General features: G+C 48.5%; 1 protein-coding gene and 1 long non-coding RNA gene across 12 annotated transcripts; both read right to left on the bottom strand.

Annotated features, from left to right (window-relative positions):
• Positions 1-469: 469 nt before the first annotated feature.
• LOC309364744 (uncharacterized protein) lies at positions 470-8,924 on the bottom strand. Of its 11 annotated transcripts, none has more exons than XM_081902581.1 (4): positions 8,754-8,813; positions 5,943-6,020; positions 3,355-3,471; positions 470-2,794 (listed from the first exon to the last, which is right to left on the bottom strand). In XM_081902581.1, exons 3-4 carry the CDS (start codon positions 3,383-3,385, stop codon positions 1,317-1,319), a joined length of 1,509 nt encoding a protein of 502 aa, XP_081758707.1. In that variant the 5' UTR covers positions 3,386-3,471; positions 5,943-6,020; positions 8,754-8,813; the 3' UTR covers positions 470-1,316. The 11 variants fall into 11 exon arrangements, with proteins under 11 accessions (XP_081758707.1, XP_081758702.1, XP_081758705.1 ...); XM_081902576.1 differs by having other exon boundaries at positions 3,359-3,471; XM_081902579.1 differs by having other exon boundaries at positions 3,355-3,468; positions 8,754-8,812.
• Positions 8,925-11,966: 3,042 nt separating this feature from the next.
• LOC309365276 lies at positions 11,967-21,204 on the bottom strand. The gene is made up of 4 exons (XR_014165944.1): positions 21,047-21,204; positions 20,480-20,567; positions 13,787-13,903; positions 11,967-12,106 (listed from the first exon to the last, which is right to left on the bottom strand). It is a non-coding gene; the product is annotated as an uncharacterized lncRNA (long non-coding RNA).
• Positions 21,205-21,750: the final 546 nt, after the last annotated feature.

Below are 21,750 nucleotides of genomic sequence, written 5' to 3'. Positions count from 1 at the left end.
CTCCGCTGCCTTGTGGGATACCTTCAGGAGAAGAAAAGGTATTGGGAGCAAACCCTACATGAGTCCAGAGTGGAGTCCCGAAGACGGTTGCATGGCGCCTTGTACTCCTTCGGGCAACGTCTTACTCTGCTTTCCTTTGGACCCCATCAGCGAGACCAAGACGGGGGTCTTGTCATCTGGGCAGCTCAGGACCTCCAGACACACTGCCCAGGCTAGTGCAGCAGTTTGACTTCACCACAGAGATGCACTCCACTGTCTCTTGAGACAGCTCGTGTTTTTCTATTCCGCCACCAGAATTAACTAACTGAGCAAATCTAGGATGCTTGTGTTATGACTTGGGTACAGTCACTATTTTCCCTTGAAGCTTCACTTAATTGTCACAGGATTTTCTGCATTTCCTTTCCAACGAACCTCAATATTTCGATTTTTCTTTGTAGACCCACATGTGTATACAGGCAACTCCCCATTTGATACAATACGATAATCTTTACTGTCATTGTCCCATACAGAACAACAAAATTGAAAAAAAATCTACATAAGACATTCAAAACCAACAAGCCTGCTATCCCAGCTATCCCAACCTGGTTAGCCCCCTAAAAACTCTTGATACCCCATTTGTAAAATACAATATACTCCCATAGAGACTCCTTACACTGCATTTAAAACCAAAATCGCATTTGGATAGAAACTGTTTCTCAGGCGGCTAGTCCTAGTCTTTATAACCCTGTACCTCCTTCCAGAAGGCAGAAGCTGAAAGAGATCATTTCCGGTGTGTACACTATCCTGCGCTATCTCTGCAGCTTTCTTATAGCACCTGGAAGCGTAGATTTGTTCCAAGGTGGGAAGAGTGCACCCAATTATTCTCTCTGCAGTCTTTACAACCCTGGACAGCGTTGTTTTTCCCCTGACCGTGCAGCTCCCAAACCACGTGTTCAAAGCAGGTGTATACCATTTTTGGCCCTGGAAGTGGGTGCAACAGGGTGTGGCGGGCTTACCTGTGCACTGTTAACATGCCCGATGACCTGGAATGAAACCCCCACAAAAATTGAGGGGTGTATGTGCACAAATTGGGGGAGTGCCTCCTGACTGAGATAAAACCATGTCACTGATGATGTGAACTTTAGGCCATAAAAGCTTATGCCTCAATAAATTGGTTTCAGTCTTTCAGGTGCCAGAAAAGTCTTGCCCCTCACGGCTACCCTAATTCTTGAAACTAACAAATGCACATCAATACAGACATTTATACCAGATACAGCTAACCATCTTCACTGATCCACTGATACGAGGTAAGGCTGCCACTCGCACCAAAGCTTTTCTCACATTCCACACGTGTGGGTTGTCTGATGTGTATTGAGATTCCCTCGACGACTGAAGCTTTTCCCACATTCCGGGCATTCGAAAGGTTTCTCCCCTGTGTGGGTCGTCTGATGTCTGTGAAGGCTTCCACCCGTGCTGAAACTTTTCCCGCACTCCGCACATTTGTAGGGCTTCTCGCCCGTGTGCGTTCTTTCATGTTTCGTAAGGTGTGTCCTCTGGCTGAAATTCTTCCTGCACTCAGCACATTGAAAGGGCTTCTCCCCTGTGTGAGTCGTTTGGTGTCTGTTAAGGCTTCCGCTCGTGCTGAAGGTCTTCCCGCACTCCGCGCATTTATAGGGCTTCTCTCCTGTGTGAGTTCTTTGATGTAAAGTAAGCTGCTGGCTCTCAATGAAGCTCTTTCCACACTCCATGCACTTATAGGGCTTCTCTCCTGTGTGGGTTCTCTGATGGGAAAGAAGGCTCCCACTACGACTGAAGCTTTTCCCACACGCCATGCATTTGTAAGGTTTCGCCCCGGTGTGAGTTTTCTGATGTGACGTAAGATTATAGCTTTGGCGGAAGCTTTTCCCGCACTCCAGGCACTTATATGGCTTCCCCCCCATGTGAGTTATTTCATGCGCAGTCAGACTTTTGCCGTCAATGAAGCTTTTCCCACACACAACACACTCGTATGGTTTCTCCCCTGCGTGGATTCTTTGCAGAGAATTAAGGCTTCCGCTACTGATGAACCTCTTTCTACACGCCATACATTTATGAGGTTTCTCCTCTGTGTGGGTTTTGGGATGTGTGTTAAAGTGGCTGCCGGAAGCAAAACACTTCCCACAGTCCACACATGCGTACATTTTCTCCCTTGTGTGGATTCTCTGATGCGCATGAAGGCTTCCACTGTGGATGAAGTTCTTTCCACATTCCAGGCACTTATACGGTTTTTCGCCCGTGTGAGTCCTTCTATGTGTATGAAGACTTCCGCTGTTGCTGAAGCTCTTTCCGCAGTCTGTACACTTGTATGGTTTCTCCCCTGTATGAATTCTTTCATGGGTAGTGAGGCTTCCGCTATCGCTGAAGGCTTTTCCGCACTGTGTGCATTTATAGGGTTTCTCCCCAGTGTGAGTTCTCTGATGAACGGTAAGATGGTGACTGTGACCAAAGCTCTTTCCACATTCCAGGCACTCGTATGGTTTCTCCCCTGTGTGGGTTCTACAATGCCTGTTCAGGTTTGATTTATCTTTGAATGTTTTCCCACATGCTGGGCATTTTTCTTTTCTATTTCCTTTCTGATCTTCCTGTGGGATTAGGAGTTTGTGGACACTGGAACCCTGAGAAGCTGAGAATCTCTTCCTCCCTGCCTTTGGTTGGTTTCCCATGTGCTTTTTCCATCCCCTTTGAATGCCAAGCTCCTTCCCCACTGAATGCTTGGCCGTTTCTGATGACACCTCAGATGGCTCTGCAGAATTCTCATTGTCCTTCTGTCTGAGGCCTGCGTGCAGAAAAGAAAAACTTCATGTTAGGAGTTCAAGGCAGAAATCTCATCAGGGGACTGAGTCAAATTAGCCATTTCTCTAATGACAACAGTTTCAACATTTTCCCCATTCTTCTCTGTGCACGCTACTGAAATCTAGCTTACAACAGGCACTCAGCTGTATTCCTCTCAGCTCTAAAGATTGCTGACTGCAACATTTTGCATGATTATTTCCAAAAGCTTTATTCCAAAGTTCACTACAATGCCCAAGCCCTGGTGCTTACCAGGTGCACTATTCGAAAGCAAAATAATAATAACAAAAGAATAAAACCCGTTTATTTATTGGTAAAAATATTTTATAGAATCATGGAAGGGATCCCAAGGGTCATCTAGCCCAGCCCCTGCGATGCATTAATACTGTTCATAGCCATCCCTCCCAGGACTCGAACCACCAACCTTCTGGTTAACAGCCAGATGCACTGACTATGTTCCATGCTGGGACCCCTCCATTGTGGTGGCAAATACTCAGAACAGGAGTTCCCCCTTCTCCAACCTCAATCAGCCAAAGAGATCTTTACCCACAGAGTCCAGATCCCCACAACTCTCCATCGTGGCTTCCTTGTACAAAGCTCTGTGGCCTGGATCCGGGAGATTTTACTCCCCCTTGGCGAAATATGCAGTCACCTTCTTCTCTGCTGAAAGAAAGGAGGATTCTTCATTTGAAGGTAGTTTCCCCCACGTGTACCACTCTTTGAACACTGTATTTTAATACTTTGTTGGAAGCCGCCCAGGGTGGCTGGGGAGACCCAGCCAGATGGGCGGGGTATAAATAATAAATTATTATTATATTATTATTATTTGAAGAGTGGCCAATGAATAAGCTAGACAGACACATAAGCCAAGCAGGGGGAAACTCACAAAGCTGCTGAGAGAGTACTGTATTGTATTGTATTGTATTGTATTGTATTTTTACCAATAGTGTGGAGGCTTATGAAAAATGCAGCAATGGGATTCTTACAACCAGATTCAACTAAATAGTTGTGCTGGCAAGAGCCAGTGCTGTGAGTCCTGTTACTGTAAAGGTACCCCTGATTATTAGGTCCAGTCGCGGACGGCTCTGGGGTTGTGCGCTCATCTTGCTCTATAGGCCGAGGGAGCCGGCGTTTGTCCGCAAACAGCTTCTGGGTCATGTGGCCAGCATAACTAAGCCGCTTCTGGCAAACCAGAGCAGCGCACGGAAATGCCGTTTACCTTCCCACTGGAGCGGTACCTATTTATCTACTTGCACTTTGACATGCTTTCAAACTGCTAGACGGGCAGAAGCTGGGATCGAGCAACGGGAGCTCACCCTGTCGTGGGGATTCGAACTGCTGACCTTCTGATCGGCAAGCCCTAGGCTCTGTGGTTTAGACTACAGCGCCACCCGCGTCCCTTGTTACTGCAAAAGTGCTTTCTTTTTATGTATGCATATAATTTTTATTAAATTTTCTGTTTTACAATTTAGAATACTCATTTAAACAACCTTAAAATATCCATGGCTTTCTTTCTTCTCTTTCCATGGTTCATTTTGCATATCAAAAATCCCTGCATATTTTAGGTAAACTAAACCATACAGGTATGGGACGCGGGTGGCGCTGTGGGTAAAAGCCTCGGCGCCTAGGGCTTGCCGATCGAAAGGTCGGCGGTTCGAATCCCCGCGGTGGGGTGCGCTCCCGTTGCTCGGTCCCAGCACCTGCCAACCCAGCAGTTCGAAAGCACCTCCGGGTGCAAGTAGATAAATGGGGACCGCTTACTGGCGGGAAGGTAAACGGCGTTCCGTGTGCTGCGCTGGCTCGCCAGACGCAGCTTTGTCACGCTGGCCACGTGACCCTGAAGTGTCTCCGGACAGCACTGGCCCCCGGCCTCTTAAGTGAGATGAGCGCACAACCCTAGAGTCTGTCAAGACTGGCCCGTATGGGCAGGGGTACCTTTACCTTTTTAAACCATACAGTATTCCATTATTACATCCATCAAAGCTTATTTACACTGTTGAATTTATCTTAATGCTGCCAACGTTTTCAAGTGTACACAATTCCCCCCCCCCCATATATTCAACAAACATTTCCAGTCTTCTCAGTGCAACAGTGCTTTCCCCCTCCTCCCACCTCTGTGCCCCCCCCCAAAAAAAATCAGATGGGGGGGCAGTAGAACCACTGCTGGCAGCACTGTTCATGGGGGGAGGCAAGAGAAGGGTGTTTCATTTTTAACTCTTTTTGTTTAACAAACTTTTTATAAAAGAATTGAAATTGTCTATTGAACATTTTACAAATAAATTGTAAACAGATAAGAACATTGGCAGGATTACTGTAATAACCTTCAGTTTCATAAGAGTATATATTTAAAGAAGATGAATAAATGAGCAAATTAAGTTAATTTGGATATGCAGAAGATATTAAAAATAAATTTAAGGAACCGCAGAAAGGGGGGGAGGAAGCCAAGGTTTGAAATGTCAAAACGATTGTAAAATCAGTGAAATGTATAAACCTGAAAAGTATTTTAAAATATATATGAAATTGACAGCAGCTATTAGAGGACATTCAAAACAAAGTTTGATAAAGAACTGGGAATGTGTGATGGAATATACAATGAAACGTTGTTCCGGTACAGAAATCATGATATGTACATGACAAAGTTTGTAAAGGGGAAAAGGAATAAAATAAATAAAAATAAAAAATATCTACAAAACAAAACACAACAACACAGCAATAAAGATAAGAGTGTAAAATAAGGTCAAGCATCAATGGAAGGAACTCATATTTTAGTTTAAAATTTGTTATAAGTATAAGTCAAGGAGGTGGGTGGGAAAGGGGGGGAATGTTTGGTTTGGTCGGTGATTATTTTTAAATATTTCTGTATGTCTATTTCTTTCTTTTTTTACTTTTTGATTCTTCTGATTTTTTTTTTGTATTGTTTTGGTTTTTGGAAAATTAATTTTAAAAAAATTAAAAAATGAAATGGTCAAGGCTGATCCTGCAGATGGGAATAACATCTTGCAGCGCCAAATGTGAACAGAAAGAGGAATATTCTGTCAGTTCCTGAACCCCTCCCTGCATACAAACACATCGTGACCCAGAAGGAAGGCCCCCAGCTGCCTCCTCCATCTCTCCCCACGAGTCCCTTCCCTTACCTGAGGCGTCTGCTGGATTTTGCGCTCCAGCCCAAAGAAGAGACGATCTAGGTGGGGCCTCCGATGGCATCGCAGTGGCTGTGGGGGAGACGGAGGAAGCATGAATCCTATGCCAGTTTCCCTGCCAGGTGTGGCTGGGCTACAGCTCCCACCGCCTTTCACCATTTGTGATGATGGCTGGGGCTGATGGGAGTTGTAGTCCAGCCACAATCTGGAGAGCACCAGTTTGGTGAAGGCAAGGGGGCACTCCCAGCTGCAACGAAAAGCAAGCCACAGGCATAAAAGCTGAGCAGGTTTACTCCTGCTCTGGAGGGCAGGATTTAAGTTACACGATTACCAATGGATTTAAGTTACAGATAGGTAGCCGTGTTGGTCTGCCATAGTCAAAACAAAATAAAAAAATTCCTTCCAGTAGCACCTTAAAGACCAACTAAGTCAGTTCTTGGTATGAGCTTTCGTGTGCATGCACACTTCTTCAGATACACTGAAACAGAAGTCACCAGACCCTTCTATATAGTGAGAAGGTGGGGAGGGGTATTACTCAGAAGGGTGGTGGGAATGGGTGACTGGCAGATAGCTGTGATGAGCCTGTTGACGACTCTTAACGACTGCAATAGGTCTTACAGGAAAAAGCAAGGGGTGAGAAGGTGAAAAATGGCTTTGTCATGTATAATGAGATAAGAATCCAAAGGCTCATCACAGCTATCAAAGGCTCTCACCCAAACAAAGGCTCATCACAGCTATCTGCCAATCACCCATCTCCCAGCCCCCTTCTGAGTAATACCCCTCCCCACCTTCTCACTATATAGAAGGGTCTGGTGACTTCTATTTCAGTGTATCTGAAGAAGTGTGCATGCACACAAAAGCTCATACCTAGAACTAACTTAGTTGGTCTTTAAGGTGCTACTGGAAGGAATTTTTTTATTTTGTTTTGACAATGGATTTAAGTTACACGAAAGGAGATTCTGACTCAACATCAGGAAGAACTTTCTGACATTAAGAGCTGTTTGGCAGTGGAACGGTCTCCCTCAGGAACTGGTGGACTCTCCTTCCTTGGAGGTTTTTAAGCAGAGGTTCATAGAATGGTAGAATTGGAAGGGACCCGAGGGTCATCTAGTCCAACCCCCTGCAATGCAGGAATATTTCACCCAATGTGGGGCTCAAACCCACAACCCTGAGATTAAGAGTCCCATGCACTACCGACTGAGCTAGCCCAGCTCATTTGTCACGGATGCTTCAGCTGAGATTCCTGCATTGCAGGGGGTTGGACTAGATGACCCCTGGGGTTGCCTTCCAACTCTACCATCTCTACCTGGTCTGCCCCGCAGAGGACCTTAAGGTCCATGAATAATAATAGTTTAGAGGTTCCGGGCCCTAAGGAAGTCAGATTATCCTCCATCAGGGCCAGGGCCTTCTCAGTGATGGCTCCGACCTGGTGGAATGCTCTGTCCCATGAGACCAGGGCCCTGCAGGATTTAACTTCCTTCCACAGGGCCTGTAAGACAGAACTATTCCGCCTGGCTTTCAATCTGAACCTGGTCTGATCTTTTATTCCCCTTCCTTCCCTCCACCTTCCCTTTTTATGAAGATTACCCGCTCTGGGATCCCACAGCTAATTCTCCCCTGGTCTCCTCGCTGGCCCAAATAGGGCTAATTTAGCCAGCTAGCCCTGGTGATCATCTAATGTTTATTGGATGGATTTCCCCCCTAAATTGATTTTTGAATTCTGAATTGTTATTCACGTTTTATACTGTATTTTATGCTGGTTTTTTTGTTGCATCAATTAAGTGTTTTAAATTTGTTGTTAGCCACCCTGAGCCCAGTTTTCTGAACCAGAAAGGGCGGGATATAAATAAATTTATTATTATTATTATTATTATTATTATTATTATTATTATTATTATTACCATTCTATGATTCTAGGTGCAAAGCGCACCAGATCCGAACTCTCTTTCCTAGCGGGTCTGAGCCACCCTATCCCTGGGAGAGGGAAAGCAAGTATTTCATCAAGTTTCCGGCAGGGATTCTTGCATTGCAGCAGGGTTGGACTAGATGCCCTTCGGGGGTCCCTTCCAACTCTACAAATGGCATGATTCTGCAGTCCTCCCATCTTCTGGCCCGGGGTTAGTGGAGGGAGATCTGAATGCGAAGGGAGGGCAGGAAGACAATGCAATGCAAAGCGAGAGTTGGGGCTTGGGGGGCAGACCCCCTTCGCAGCTGGAGGAGCTCGGAGTCTTTTTTTTGGGGGGGGAGTCTTTTTCACCTCCCTCTCTCCCCCCACCCCGCAAGCAGGGCTGATTCCCAGGCATCATCTTCTTTTCCCCAACCCACACATTCCCCATGCGAATGAATGATGGGATGGGCGGGGAGGCGGGGCTGCTGCTTCAAAAGGGATCGTGCAATGGGAACGTGGCAGATATTTGGATCCCTTTTCGGATTTCATAGATCACGACCCCCCCTCCCGCCACCTGCGAGTCTAAGAGAGGAGTTAGACTTTCCATTTTTCTCCCAAAAGGGAAAATTCTCCCCGTTCCCACCTGTCGCCTCTCCCAATCCATCACACCAGTGTCGCCCAGTCCTTCCAATTTATTCATATTTTTTTGGGGGGGGGTCTTGTCTTTTTCTGCACAAACACATCCCTCCCTCCCTCCCTCCCTCCCTCCCTCCCTCCTTCCTTCCTTCCTTCCTTCCTTCCTTCCTTCCTTCCTTCCTTCCTTCCTTCCTTCCTTCCTTCCTCCCTCCCTCCCTCCCTCCCTCCCTCCCTCCCTCCCTCCCTCCCTCCCTCCCTCTCTCCCTCCTGCTGAATCTCACCTGGCCTGTCTTCCTTTCCCTGGGATGCGAAGGGAGGCGAAGGTACCATTGTCTTGCAATTCCACCCTCACTCCCACACATGGGGAAAACTTCCTGCCTCTCTAGGAACCACAGCTCAGTTCCTAGCTTCTTTGGAGGACTGAGTTGGCAGGAGCTGCCTTTAAGACACCCCCCCCCAAAGAAATCACAGCTGCTTCAATTATTCTTTCTATGTGTGTCTCTTTTTCTCTCTCACACACACAAGCAGAGCAGACCCTCCAAGTGTCCCTGTTTTCCAGGGACAGCCCCAGATTTCCAGGTTTCTTAGGATGTCCCTATTTTTGTCGGAGAAGTGTTGGAGGGTATGGAGTTATACCACCTGCAAGCCAAGGAGATAAATAATTAGAAGACATCTGAAAGCAGGCCTTTATGGGGAAGTGCTTTTTTTAATGTTTAATGTTATCTTGAGGGGATGGAGTGGTTTGATACTGAATCCAATGATTTATAGGGACATTGGGCTTCCCCTCCTTGGAGGTCTTAAAGCACAGACCAGAGAGCTGTAGAACCATAGAACCGTTGTTATAAGAATTTTAAGGTTTTATACACACACACACAGTGGTACCTCTGGATGCGAGCAGGATCTGTTCCGGAGCCCCGTTCGCATCCTGAAGCGAACACAACCCACGTCTGCGCGTGCACGGGTCGCAATTTGATGCTTCCGCGCATGCGCGTGACATCATTTTTGAGCGTCTGCGCATGCGTGAGTGGCAAAGCCCGGAAGTAACGCACTCCGTTACTTCCGGGTTGCTGCGGAGCGCAACCTGAAAACGCTCAACCCGAAGCTACTTCAACCCGAGGTATGACTGTTTATGATAAATGTTCATAACTGTATATATAAACCACATGTCTGAAACCCCACAGAAAAAGTCCTGAAACCATTTTGTGCCTCCCAAACTGACCTCAAATATTTCTCTGCAAGGTCGAAGGAAAATGGAAAAACGTCCCCATTGTCTCTGTCCTCACAAATCCTGCCTTAAGGGTATGTCTGTGTATGAACAGGGTGAGCCTGTGACCTGGCTCAGGAACTAAGTATTTATCATTACAAAAGACTGGCCAGGCTCCCCAGGTAATCCAGTCAAGTGACCATTAACAGGTAACCTGCCAGGCAGGAGATAATCAAGGCACTCAGATTTCTGTTGTAGACCGCCTTTTCTCTGATGTAGGTATGATGTATCTGGGGGGTGGTCTTGGGCTACACCCCTTCTGTGATGTGGGTATGATGTTTCTGGGGGTGGTCTTGGACTCCAGGGCGGGCAATTTAAAATGTCTATATAAGGGCAGGCACACTTAGGTTCTGGGTCCTCCTGCTTGTGAGGGGAGGACTCTGTTGCAACAACTTTAATAAAGATCAGGCTTACTAGCTGCTTTGCTTCTCAATATTCTCTGGTTGGCCTCTGTTATTTTCTCCTACCAATAGGGAACCCACATAAGGACTCTATACTGGATACCCCATAAGGGAAAAAGGGCAGATTTTGTTTACAACACCATAGAGCTGGAAAGGGACCCCAGGGTCATCTAGTCCAACCCCCTGCATTGCAGGAATCTCAACTGAAGCATCTGTGACAGATGGCCACCCAACCTCTGCTTAAAAATCCCCAAGGAAGGAGAGCCCACCACTTCCTGAGGGAGACCGTTCGAAGAGCTCTTACTGTCAGAACGTTTTTTTCTGATGTTTAGTCGTAATCTTATTTCTTGTAGCTTGAAGCCATGGGTTCGAGTCCTACCCTCCGGAGCGCGAGTGAACAAGCGTGCTTTGTATGTCCTGCATCGAGCAGGGGGCTGGAAGAGATGCCTTCTGGGAGACCTTCAATGCTGTGTCTCCGAATTGTAGCTGAAAATCTTCCCAGAGCTTCAGAAGAGAACTTTTAGAAGACATCTGAAGGCAGCCCTGTATTGGGAAGCTTTTAATGTTTGACATTTTATGATGTTTTTATATGTGCTGGAAGCTGCCCAGAGTGGCTGGGGAAACCTAGCCAGATGGGTGGGGAATAATAATAATAATAAGTGCTGGACTTCCGTCTCCTGGCCTCATCAAATGCCTCTTTCTCCCCCTTCCCTATTATTTTACCAGCTGGCTTGAGATGAAGCTTCTTATCTGAGTTTGCTTTCGTGTCACATCTGCCTTTGAGCTCTCCCCACCCAGCACCAATCTGATCTTATGCTGCAGCTTTAAAAACAGCCACCACAACCCTGTGTTTGGGTTGGAGCTCAGACAGCCCTGTGCTGCAGCTTTTTTTTTTAGAAAGCGGTTTAACTACTCCAAATGTTGTAAGAATTTATTTTCTGTAAAACTGGCTAGCTATTTGGGGAGTCCCTTGTGGCTGGAAGCAGGCCCTGCAATGCTGCCAGCAATTAAACAAAGTTATTGGCTGCTGGTTCAGGAGGCAGCTGGCCGGCCTTTTCAGGGATTTCCCTTCCGAGGATAACGCTCTCTGCCTTTTCTGGGAAATCAGGTGAGAGCGAAGAAGTTGCCCTTTCCCTTTTGGACAGCAGAGGGCACTGCTGCACCATCAAAAGCCTCTTTTGCAAAGAGGCGGCAGGGCTGCTGAATGTTGACAGTGAATAAAATCCATGCAAAGGAATCAGGACTGGCCCAAGGCATTTTGGTACTTGAGCTGAACCACAAAATTGTGCCTCCTTAAAGATGCTACCGTGTTTGAGAGTCTCTCTTCCTTTGACAGCTGGAAGTAGGAACCCCGTTGCAGCAAAAGACCAAATAAACGAACAGATTCAGCAGCTTTGCTTTTACCTAACCCTAGCTGAAGTCTCCCATTTTTTGCGCTGAGCATACATAACTCTTCTGTCTGTGGGAGACAAACATCTTCAGCCTTAACTGGACTCCTTCCTTGCCTCTGTAATGTCACCAGCAGAGAAGAAACCAAACTTTAAGTGTGGTTTATATGCAGTTTATTTATTGCGCTATAATCAAAGCAGTCATATAAATGGGCTCTTCGGTTGTGGGACTAAGGTCAGCCAGGAAGCCCCCCCCCCCAATGCAAGAAGGCTGGTGTGACAAATTTTGAAATGAATCAAGGGACACGTATCGTCATCGGGGAAAAAGACATGGGGGCTGTTCAGATCATTAAATCCCGAGCCTGGTATTGCCCAAGTGTGTCACTGGATTGCGACTGATTGGTTGCATAAGCAAAATAAGCGAGCCACACAGAATACATCCAACCGAATGATTGATTGATTTGTGCTTAGATTTCTTGCGCAAAGACACACCCGGGGCAACTTGGCAGCAGGAAACAGCGCAACGTGACGAGGAGCAACTCGCTCGGGTTCAGCTTGGTTCTTTCATGCTCATGCATTATCTGCAAAGAAACAAGGAGAGATCAAGTCCTGGTTTTAGAAGAGGAAGCTGGTTTTAGGAGAGGAAGTCCCCACGGAACTTCTTCAGGACCCACAAATCCATGGGAACAAACTTTTTCTCAGAATAAAGGAGGGGACTGGGGAAATGAAAATGGGCACGGATGGAGTCCTTGCTATTGTTTTCCTGGGTAGTAAAGGTAGAAGGTAAAGGACCCCTGGATGGTTAAGTCCAGTCTCCTTTGACTATGGGGTTGTGGCGCTCATCATCATTTTCAGGTCAAGGGAGCCGGTTTTTGCCCACAGACAGCTTTCCGGGTCACGTGGCCAGCAGGACTAAACCACTTCTGGCACAGCAGAACACTGAGATGGAAGCCAGAGTGCACAAAAATGTCATTTACCTTCCCACCACAGTGGTACCTATTTATCTACTTGCACCGGCATGCTTTCGAACTGCTAGGTTGACAGGAGCAGGGACACAGCAACGAGAGCTCACCCCGTCACGGGGATTCGAACCACTGACCTTCTGATCCCACGTCCCTCTAAAAGGTAAAAGACCCCTGGACAGTTAAAGAAAAAAAGGGATGTTGTGGTGACATAAACTCACAGGAGCTTGCTGGGTCAGGACAATGGCCCATCAAGTCCAGGTTCCTGTTCTCCAAGTGGCCAACCAGGTGCCTCTTCTGGGAAACCAGTGAGCAGGAACTGGGCACAAGAGCATTCTCCCCTCCTGTGGTTTTTCAGGAACTGGTTTCACCTGTCACCAGGGTCTCTTGCCCTCTAGCTTACATAAACTATACCAAATTTTAGCTGGTTTTAATTTGCACTGATAGCTGGAGCTTTCAGCAGAGTCTTTTCTCACCTGCAGCAGCAGCCTAACTTTGATAACCTAGGAAGCAAAGCTGGGTGGTATTCTAGAATATTATTATTATTATTATTATTATTATTATTATTATTATTATTATTACCGGTAGTAATAATAATAATATTATTACCCGTCCCTCCCCAGCCAAGGCCAGGCTTAGGGCGGCTAACAAGCAATAATAAAAACAAGTTGAATTAATACAACTTAAAAACAAGATTAAAATACAACATTAAAATATTAAAATGCAGCCTCATCACAGGAGGAGAAAGGAAAAAGAAAGAGGGGGAGGAAATCAAATTGGCTCCAAGCCAAAGGCCAGGCGGAACAACTCTGTCTTACAGGCCCTGCGGAAAGAAATCAGATCCTGCAGGGTCCTGGTCTCATGAGGCAGAGCGTTCCACCAGGCCGGAGCCAGTGTTGAGAAGGCCCTGGCTCTGGTTGAAGCCAATCTAACTTCCTTAGGGACCACTAGGGTGTTGCTATTTATGGACGTTAAGGTCCTCTGTGGGGCATACTGGGAGAAGGTAAAGCCCTGTCCTTCTCACCCAGTGTCAGCTCTGGCATGTGTAAACGAGACCAAGTCTTTTCCCCGGCACGACACGCATGCACCAATCACTGTGTTGTCAGTTGCCCCTTGCGTCTGGGGTTGCAGAGTCCGGGGCTCAGGCCTAAAAGTGCCACTGTTAACTTTGGTGTCAAGAGGCAGGATGAAAACGTACGCAGAAGTCACTTTTGCCAGGCCTGTCCCATCCCTAAAAAACACCACCGACAGGATCTTTGTGATAGACTGGGCTGATGAAAACATGGGTGCTTGGCTTACTGCGTTTATTGATGACCCTTTCAGCGACACAGGCAATAGTGATCATCACAACGGCACCGCACACATACGGAACAACAGCTACCGGTACTGCGACGCTGAGGCCCTTTACTGCAGCACCTGCAAGGAGAAAGCGCAGGTCACTCAGCACTGCAACTAAATATACCCCTGACCCATCAGGCCCATTAACAAGCTGAAGGTGTGGCGACTGAGGGGCATGTGAGATAACTCCCCTGAAGCTGATGGCATCCAGTAGGTTTCTGTGGTCTCAAAAAGCAGACGGTACTTTCAGAGACAGGGATACTGCTAGGTGTTTGTCCTAGCATACAAAGCCCTAAACGGTTTAGAAACCAAGTACTAAAAGCAGAAGGGCCTAGGGCTTGCCAATCAGAAGGTCGGCGGTTCGAATCCCCGCGACGGGGTCCCTGCTCCTGCCAACCTAGCAGTTCGAAAGCACGTCAAAGTGCAAGTAGATAAATAGGTACTATTCCAGCGGGCAGGTAAACAGCGTTTCCGTGCGCTGCTCTGGTTCACCAGAAGTGGCTCAGTCATGCTGGCCACATGACCCGGAAGCTGTCTGCAAACGCTGGCTCCCTTGGCCAGTAAAGCAAAATGAGCGCTGCAACCCAGTTGTCCGCAACTGGACTTAATACTTAAAGGTTAGGGGTCCCTTTACCTTTTACTAAAAGCAGGCTTCCCCACACCTTGGGGTTTTCTCTGGGGTGGTAGGACTGGAACTCATAGCTTCGAGTTACAAGAAAGGAGATTCCAGCTAGCCATATGGAAAAGCTTTCTGACAGTAATAGCTGTTTGACAGCAGAATGGTCTCCCTTGGGAGGCTGTGGTATTTAAGCAGAGATCGGGAGGCCATCTGTCATGGATGATTTAGTTGAGATTCCTTTCCTTCCTATTGGATCCTTTGCTTTTGCTAATGATTTTTACCCCCACGGAAATTCCCTGCAAGTGGATTAGTCTTTTCACACTCCTAGCCATTATGAGGCTTTGGGCTTCCTAAACTCTTATGCCCCTCAAGACTGTCACCTCGCAAGGAAATGAGTCTACAGTGGTGCCTCGCAAGACGAAATTAATTCGTTCTGCAAGTTTTTTCTTCTTGCGAGTTTTTCGTCTTGCGAAGCACGGTTTCCCATAGGAATGCATTGAAAATCAATCAATGCGTTCCTATGGAAACCGCCTTCAGACCAGGTCCGGGGACAGTCTGTCCCCCGACCTCTTCTGAAGGCTGGGGGGGGGGGACAAGGGCTTTTTCCCCCACTGCCAGCCTTCAGAAAGCTGTTCTGAAGGCTGGCGGTGGGAAGAGAAGCCCTTCTCCCCACCTCCCGCCCCGCAAGCTCCGGGGACAGGAGGGCTTTGCTACCGACCGCCAGCATTTTTAAAAGCCCCCGGGACAGCGGATTTTAAAATGCTGGCGGGCGGCAGCGAAGCCTCCGCTGTCCCGGGGTGTCCCGCCAGCATTTTAAGATCGCCCGGGACAGCGGAGAAGTCTCCGCTGTCATGGGAAGGCAGGCGGGGGGGAGCAAAGACTTTCGCCCCCCACCGGCCTTCAGAAGAGGTCCAGGACCTCTTCTGAAGGCTGGCGGTGGGCGAAAGTCTTTGCTCCTGACGGCCAGCATTTTAAAAGCGGTCCGGGATAGCGGGAAAGCGCAGCGCAATTCCCTGCTATCCCGGACCGCTTTTAAAATGCTGGCGGTGGGGAGCAAAGCCTTTCGGCCCCCGCCGGCTTTCCTGGACCTCTTCTGAAGTCCGGAGGGGGGCGAAAGGCTTTGCTCCCCACCGCCAGCATTTAAAAGAGGTCCCCGGAGATTTCCCTATGGGCTTTCTTCTTGCGAAGCAAGCCCATAGGGAAATTCGTCTTGCGGAACGACTCAAAAACGGAAAACTCTTTCGTCTTGCGAGTTTTTCGTTTTGCGAGGCGTTCGTCTTGCGGGGCACCACAGTATTTGTGGATTCCCTAAGATTACAACCCTAAGTCACAACCCAGGAAGTGTATATAACTTAATTAGTTCTTACACCTGCATAGGCATTGGGTGCCCTTTTAAATGTGTTGGGCGGGGGGAGTTATTGGATTGTCTTTGTTCTTTTTATTGCGTGTTTTGTGGTGCTTTTTTAATATATTGTGAACCGCCCTGAGATCTACTGGTATAGGGTAGGTGTTATGTACTGAGTTGAATAGGATCCAAACTGCAGCAGTCTGATTGGTCCTAGAACAATAGGCTCAAAAAGGCAGCAGTCTGATTGGTCCTAGAACAATAGGATTCAGAATGCAGCAGTCTGATTGGTCCTAGAACAATGCAGCAGTATGATTGGTTAGCAGGAACCACCCAATCATGCTCCAGATAGCAGTGAATCCACAACCTGATTGGCTTACAGTAGAATTCCAAAATTAGCCAATCATGTGCAGCCTATTGTGTAAATAATGTATATAAAGCAGATACTTTGAGGGGACTTTCATTTATTCCTCCTCACCACTATGAGCTGAATAAAGAGCATGAAATCACTTTGCGTACACTGGGTCCTGGGCCTCGAAGGTCCGGGGGTTCCTGCCTTCCCCCACCCCTACCTCATCCTGAGCTCCATCCTGAGCGGTCCAATCTGATTGCAAGGCGCCGACCCATTAGTAGTTCAGCGGGGCTCCAGTCAGTCGTTGAGCTGGGGGTGCTGTGCTGTGCTAGAAGGAATGTGGCAAGGCGGTGCTCCCAATCCCCTTGCGTCATGCGGCGAAGGGTGTCCTTGGTGGTCCGCACCATGCGTTCTGCTTGGCCATTGGTGGCCGGGTGGAATGGCGCCGAACGGATGTGGCGGATGGCGTTCTGCGCTGTGAAGGTTTGAAATTCTCCTGACGTAAATGCAGTCCCGTTGTCTGAGACGAGAGTGTCAGGGAGCCCGTGGGTTGCAAACAGCCTGCGTAGTACCCGGATGGCTGCGGACGTAGAAGTGGACGGTACCAGTGCGACTTCCAGCCATTTGGTGTAGGAGTCCACCACTATGAAGAATGTTTTCCCCTGAAAAGGGCCAGCGAAGTCCACATGCAGGCGTGACCATGGTGCTCGGGCGGACTCCCAGGACCGGACTGGGGCCCTTGGGGGATCTGGGCGGGATTCTTGGCAGGCCTGGCAGTGTTTGACCCAGGCCTCTATCTCTCCGTCGATCCCCGGCCACCACACATAACTCCTGGCAAGGGCCTTCATTCTTACTACCCCTGGGTGTGTCTCGTGTAGGGCTGTGAGGACCCTTTTGTGGAGGGGCTGGGGAACAACGACCCTGCTTCCCCATAACAGGCACCCCTTGTGGGCTGACAGTTCATGTTTGTGGGTTGTGTAGCCAGCGAATTCTGGCCCGGGGCTGCTGCTGGGCCATCCCCTCCACACCCAGTCCAGGACCCGGGAGATGACCCTATCTTTCTTGGAATGGTGTGCAACTTCTTGTGCCTGAATGGGGCGGTCAGGAAGCAGCTCCAGGCTCATAACCTCTTGTGCAGGTGCTGGGTCGGGGCCTGTTTCCAGTAGTGGTAGCCTGCTGAGGGCGTCCGCATGGCCCATCGCCTTTCCAGGGCAGTGAATCAGTGCATACTGGTAGCTGGCAAGGAAAATTGACCACCTGAGGACGCGAGGAGACAGCACTTGGGGGGTCTGCTTTTCGGGGGCAAACAAGCCAAGCAACGGCTTGTGGTCAGTCACCACGGTGAAGGGCCGTTCATACAAGAAATCATGGAATTTTTTTACTCCCTTCACGATTGCCAGACCCTCCTTGTCGATTCGCAAGTAGTTCCGCTCGGTTGCGTTGAGTGTCTGGGAAAAATATGCCACCGGTACCTCTCTTCCATCCGGGAGTTGGTGTCCCAGGACAGCGCCGATGCCATAGGGCGAGGCGTCGCATGCTAGCACCACCGGCAGCGTCTCGTCGAAGTGTGCCAAGACCGAGTTTGAGACAAGCAAGTCCTTGACTGCCTGGAATGCGGCCTCCTGGCGCTGGCCCCACACCCAAGGAGCCCGCTTGTCCAGGAGTCTGTGTAGGGGCTCCGCTACCGCCGCCTTGTGGGGAAGGAAGGAATGGTAAAAGTTCAATAGTCCCAAGAAGGCCTGAAGTTCAGTCTTGTTCTTGGGCGCTGGGGCATCACAAATGGCCCGTACCTTGTCCCCAGTCGGGTGGACCCCTTCTGCGTCCACCATAAATCCCAGAAAGTCCACCTGAGGCACTCCTAGGAGACATTTTTCCCGCTTCACCTTGAGACCCGCCATCTGGAAACGGTGCAGAACGGTGCGGAGGCAGTCCTCCTCTCATGACTTTCTCCACAGCTTGCGCAGTTCCCTCCTTCTTGTCGAGGCAGCTGTGGTATGTGGGCTGCTTGAGTGTGCTGCTGTACTCGGTGCACCTCCTCCCTGTTGGATCCTGAGTCGTCGGTGAGGTCTTCGTGGTGGACCCTCGGTTGGGACGGTTGGCTCGGCCGTGCCTCTTGCGTCGACCTCTCGGCAGCTTCCGTTGCCAGGGCCTCCTCCAGAGCGACCTGGAACGTTAGGTTCTTCTTAGCGTAGAGGCGTCGTTGCAGCTTCTCATCCTTCAGGCCACCGACGAGGCGGTCCCGAAGCATGTTCTCCAGCTCTGAGAAGTTGCAGAACCGGGCAGCTTGGCGGAGAGAGGTCACAAACCCAGTTATGGTTTCCCCAGGGGCTTGCCGCTTTGCGTAGAAGGCATTTCGACAAGCCACCACTGAGGGCTGTGGCGAAAAGTGCCCCTTCAGCTGTTCCATTATTGTTTTGTATGGAACAGTAGCGACGTCTTCAGGTGCAAGGAGAGCCCGGGCGATTTCAAACGTCTCCTCTCCGCAGAGGCTGAAGAATATTGCCCTCTTCTTAGCGTCTTCTTCATCGGTGATCCCTTTGGCTTCTAGGAGGAAGGTGAAACGGGAGGCGTATGCTTCCCAGTCTCCAGATGCTGGGTTGAACGGCGAGAAGCTGCTGTCGGTTGCCATTCTGAGTTCCTTGGGTCCCGGAGCTGAAGCCTGGATACACGGTGCGAGGCAGCGGTGCGGCAGGTGGCGGTGCTGCGGTGCTGTGTGTGGCAGTCAGCTCAGCGGGATCCCACCTTCGTCGCCAGTGAAATATACTCAGAGTCGCAAAGTGATTTCATGCTCTTTATTCAGCTCATAGTGGTGAGGAGGAATGAATGAATGTCAACTCAAAGTATCTGCTTTATATACATTATTTACACAATGGGCTGCACGTGATTGGCTAATTTTGGAATTCTACTGTAAGCCAATCAGTTTGTGGATTCACTTCTATCTGGAGCATGATTGGGTGGTTCCTGCCAACCAATCATATTGCTGCATTGTGCTAGGACCAATCAGACTGCTGCATTCTGAATCCTATTGTTCTAGGACCAATCAGACTGCTGCCTTTTGGATCCTATTGTTCTAGGACCAATCAGACTGTTGCAGTTTGGATCCTATTCCATTCAGTACATAACACTAATGTAGGGGCCCTTGACCACAAGCAAGTCCAGTTGCCGCGTCCGCCCTCTGTATTGCACCCTGAAGGTCCCCACCCCCATTGTGGGGACCTTACGTTTCTGGAAGTCCCGGAGGGTGAATGGAGCCGGCCTGAGTTTGGGACCCCCAGTAGGACAGTTTCCTTAAGGTCCTTGCCGAGATTATGGATAGAGTTGAACCCGTGTCAAGCTCCATTCGGCATGGGGCCCCCTCTATCTGTACCTCTACATAAATTTTCTCTACGTTGGGGTGGGGCAACTGGTATACCTGGAAGTCCGTGAGCTCCGTCGAGTTGCCTTGGTGCGTTGGGCCCTGGGACCTGGGGCTCTTTGATTGGTCATCTGATGCCTGGCGTCGGGTGGGCCGAGCCCGACACACCCGGGCGATGTGTCCCAATTTTCTGCACTGCCTGCACTCTGCGTTGCGGAAACGGCAGGTCCTCCTCTCGTGACTTTCTCCACAGCTTGCGCAGTTCCCTCCTTCTCGTTGAGGCAGCTGTGGTATGTGGGCTGCTTGAGTGCGCTGCTGTACTCGGTGCACCTCCTCCCTGTTGGATCCTGAGTCGTCGGTGAGGTCTTCGTGGTGGACCCTCGGTTGGGACGGTTGGCTCGGCCGTGCCTCTTGCGTCGACCTCTCGGCAGCTTCCGTTGCCAGGGCCTCCTCCAGAGCGACCTGGAACGTTAGGTTCTTCTTAGCGTAGAGGCATCATTGCAGCTTCTCATCCTTCAGGCCACCGACGAGGCGGTTACGAAGCATGTTCTCCAGCACTGAGAAGTTGCAGAACCGGACAGCTTGGCGGAGAGAGGTCACTGTAAGCCAATCAGTTTGTGGATTCACTGCTATCTGGAGCATGATTGGGTGGTTCCTGCTAACCAATCATACTGCTGCATTGTTCTAGGACCAATCAGACTGCTGCATTCTGAATCCTATTGTTCTAGGACCAATCAGACTGCTGCCTTTTTGAGCCTATTGTTCTAGGACCAATCAGACTGCTGCAGTTTGGATCCTATTCAACTCAGTACATAACAGTAGTATACAAATTTAAATAAATAATACAATACCTATTTCCTTTCCCCTGACACACAGGTTTTAATTAAACACATCAAACCCATTACAATAGAAATGTTTTGAAGATAACAAAATAAAACAGAAGCTGCCTGAATTGTCCACGCAGCATCTTCTGAGGGACTCACCTAAAAAGGAAAGGGAATGTAACGCAATTTCCACTTTGTCAGCCATTTCATCAGCCACTGAAAAATTTAGTAACCTCCTCGCTGCTCCCTGGAGAGAACATTGCAGGTTAGTGCATGACAAATGGAGCATGCAGAGTGGTACCTTGGTACTCAAATGCCAAAAACCCGGAAGTAAGTGTTCGGTTTTTGAACGTTTTTCAGAGGCCAAACGTCCGATGCAGCTGTCGGCTATTGTTTGCGGGGCACCTGCACCAATCATCTACAATACTGTCTTATTTATTTTTTACCTTTCCATCTTTCCCTGTTTTTGTCCTATAATTTATCTTGATATAATCTAACTTTACTTTCCCTCCTTTCACCAATTAACAGTCTATTTTTACTTAATCCTTTATAACATTTCTGCTAAAACCACATAGCTTCATCCCAACATCCTTCTAACATTCATTAATTTTACAATGTTTCTGTAAATAATCTTTAAATTTCTTCCAATCTTCTTCCACTGACTCTTCTCCCTGGTCTTGTATTCTGCCAGCCACCCTCCAGTTTTCAAAGCTGTTCAATTCTTACCTTATCTAAGCACTGCAGAATAAGGGTGAGCTTGCTAAGAAAGCAGCTACCTGCAGCGGCTTCGCTCTCCTTTCTCTGTTGATTTTTCTATTGCTGGGTTTTGGAGCACGAGAGGGAGGAGACGGGAACAGAGATAACATTCTTCCCACCCCTTTTTTTTTAAAAGCTAATTCCAGGAAATCATGCAAGAACAAATAAACGATTCATGAGCCTCTCCCCTTTGAACACCAGGGGGCGTTCTACGTCCCCCCCCCCCAAACTATACCGTATGTTTAACATACATATTATTACAGATTTATTGGTTTGCAAAAGTATGTGCTGTTGAATAGTGGGTAGACATAGCAGACGACACAGCGATTTCTCCAAAGCAGCTCTTTATTTGTAAGCTGGACAGAACTGAACCGCAAGCAGCTCAGCCGGCCTGCTTTTATAGGCAGCTGGCTGTCAACATTGTAGCAACAACAACCCAGGGTTTCCCCGCCTAAAATAACTGAAGCAGACCTGAGTGAAAACTACATACACAATACTGCTGGTGGCCAGGGTGAGAACTTCAATACATAACATGTGCAATGTCTCTTTTTTCAAGTTACATTTTCTACAGATCAGTTTTGACAAATGCATTACGACACAAGCATTCGTGGACTGGTGACCCCTTAAGTGATCACGGGTCATGGAGCAAGATCTCTTACCGAAGAATCTGGTTA

The sequence above is a fragment of the Podarcis melisellensis genome (assembly GCF_964234715.1).
Source record: "Podarcis melisellensis genome assembly, chromosome: 2".
NCBI classification, from domain to species: Eukaryota; Metazoa; Chordata; class Lepidosauria; order Squamata; family Lacertidae; genus Podarcis; species Podarcis melisellensis.
The sequence above is the reverse complement of the archived record's forward strand: the minus strand, read 5'-3'. Positions and strand labels throughout refer to the sequence as shown.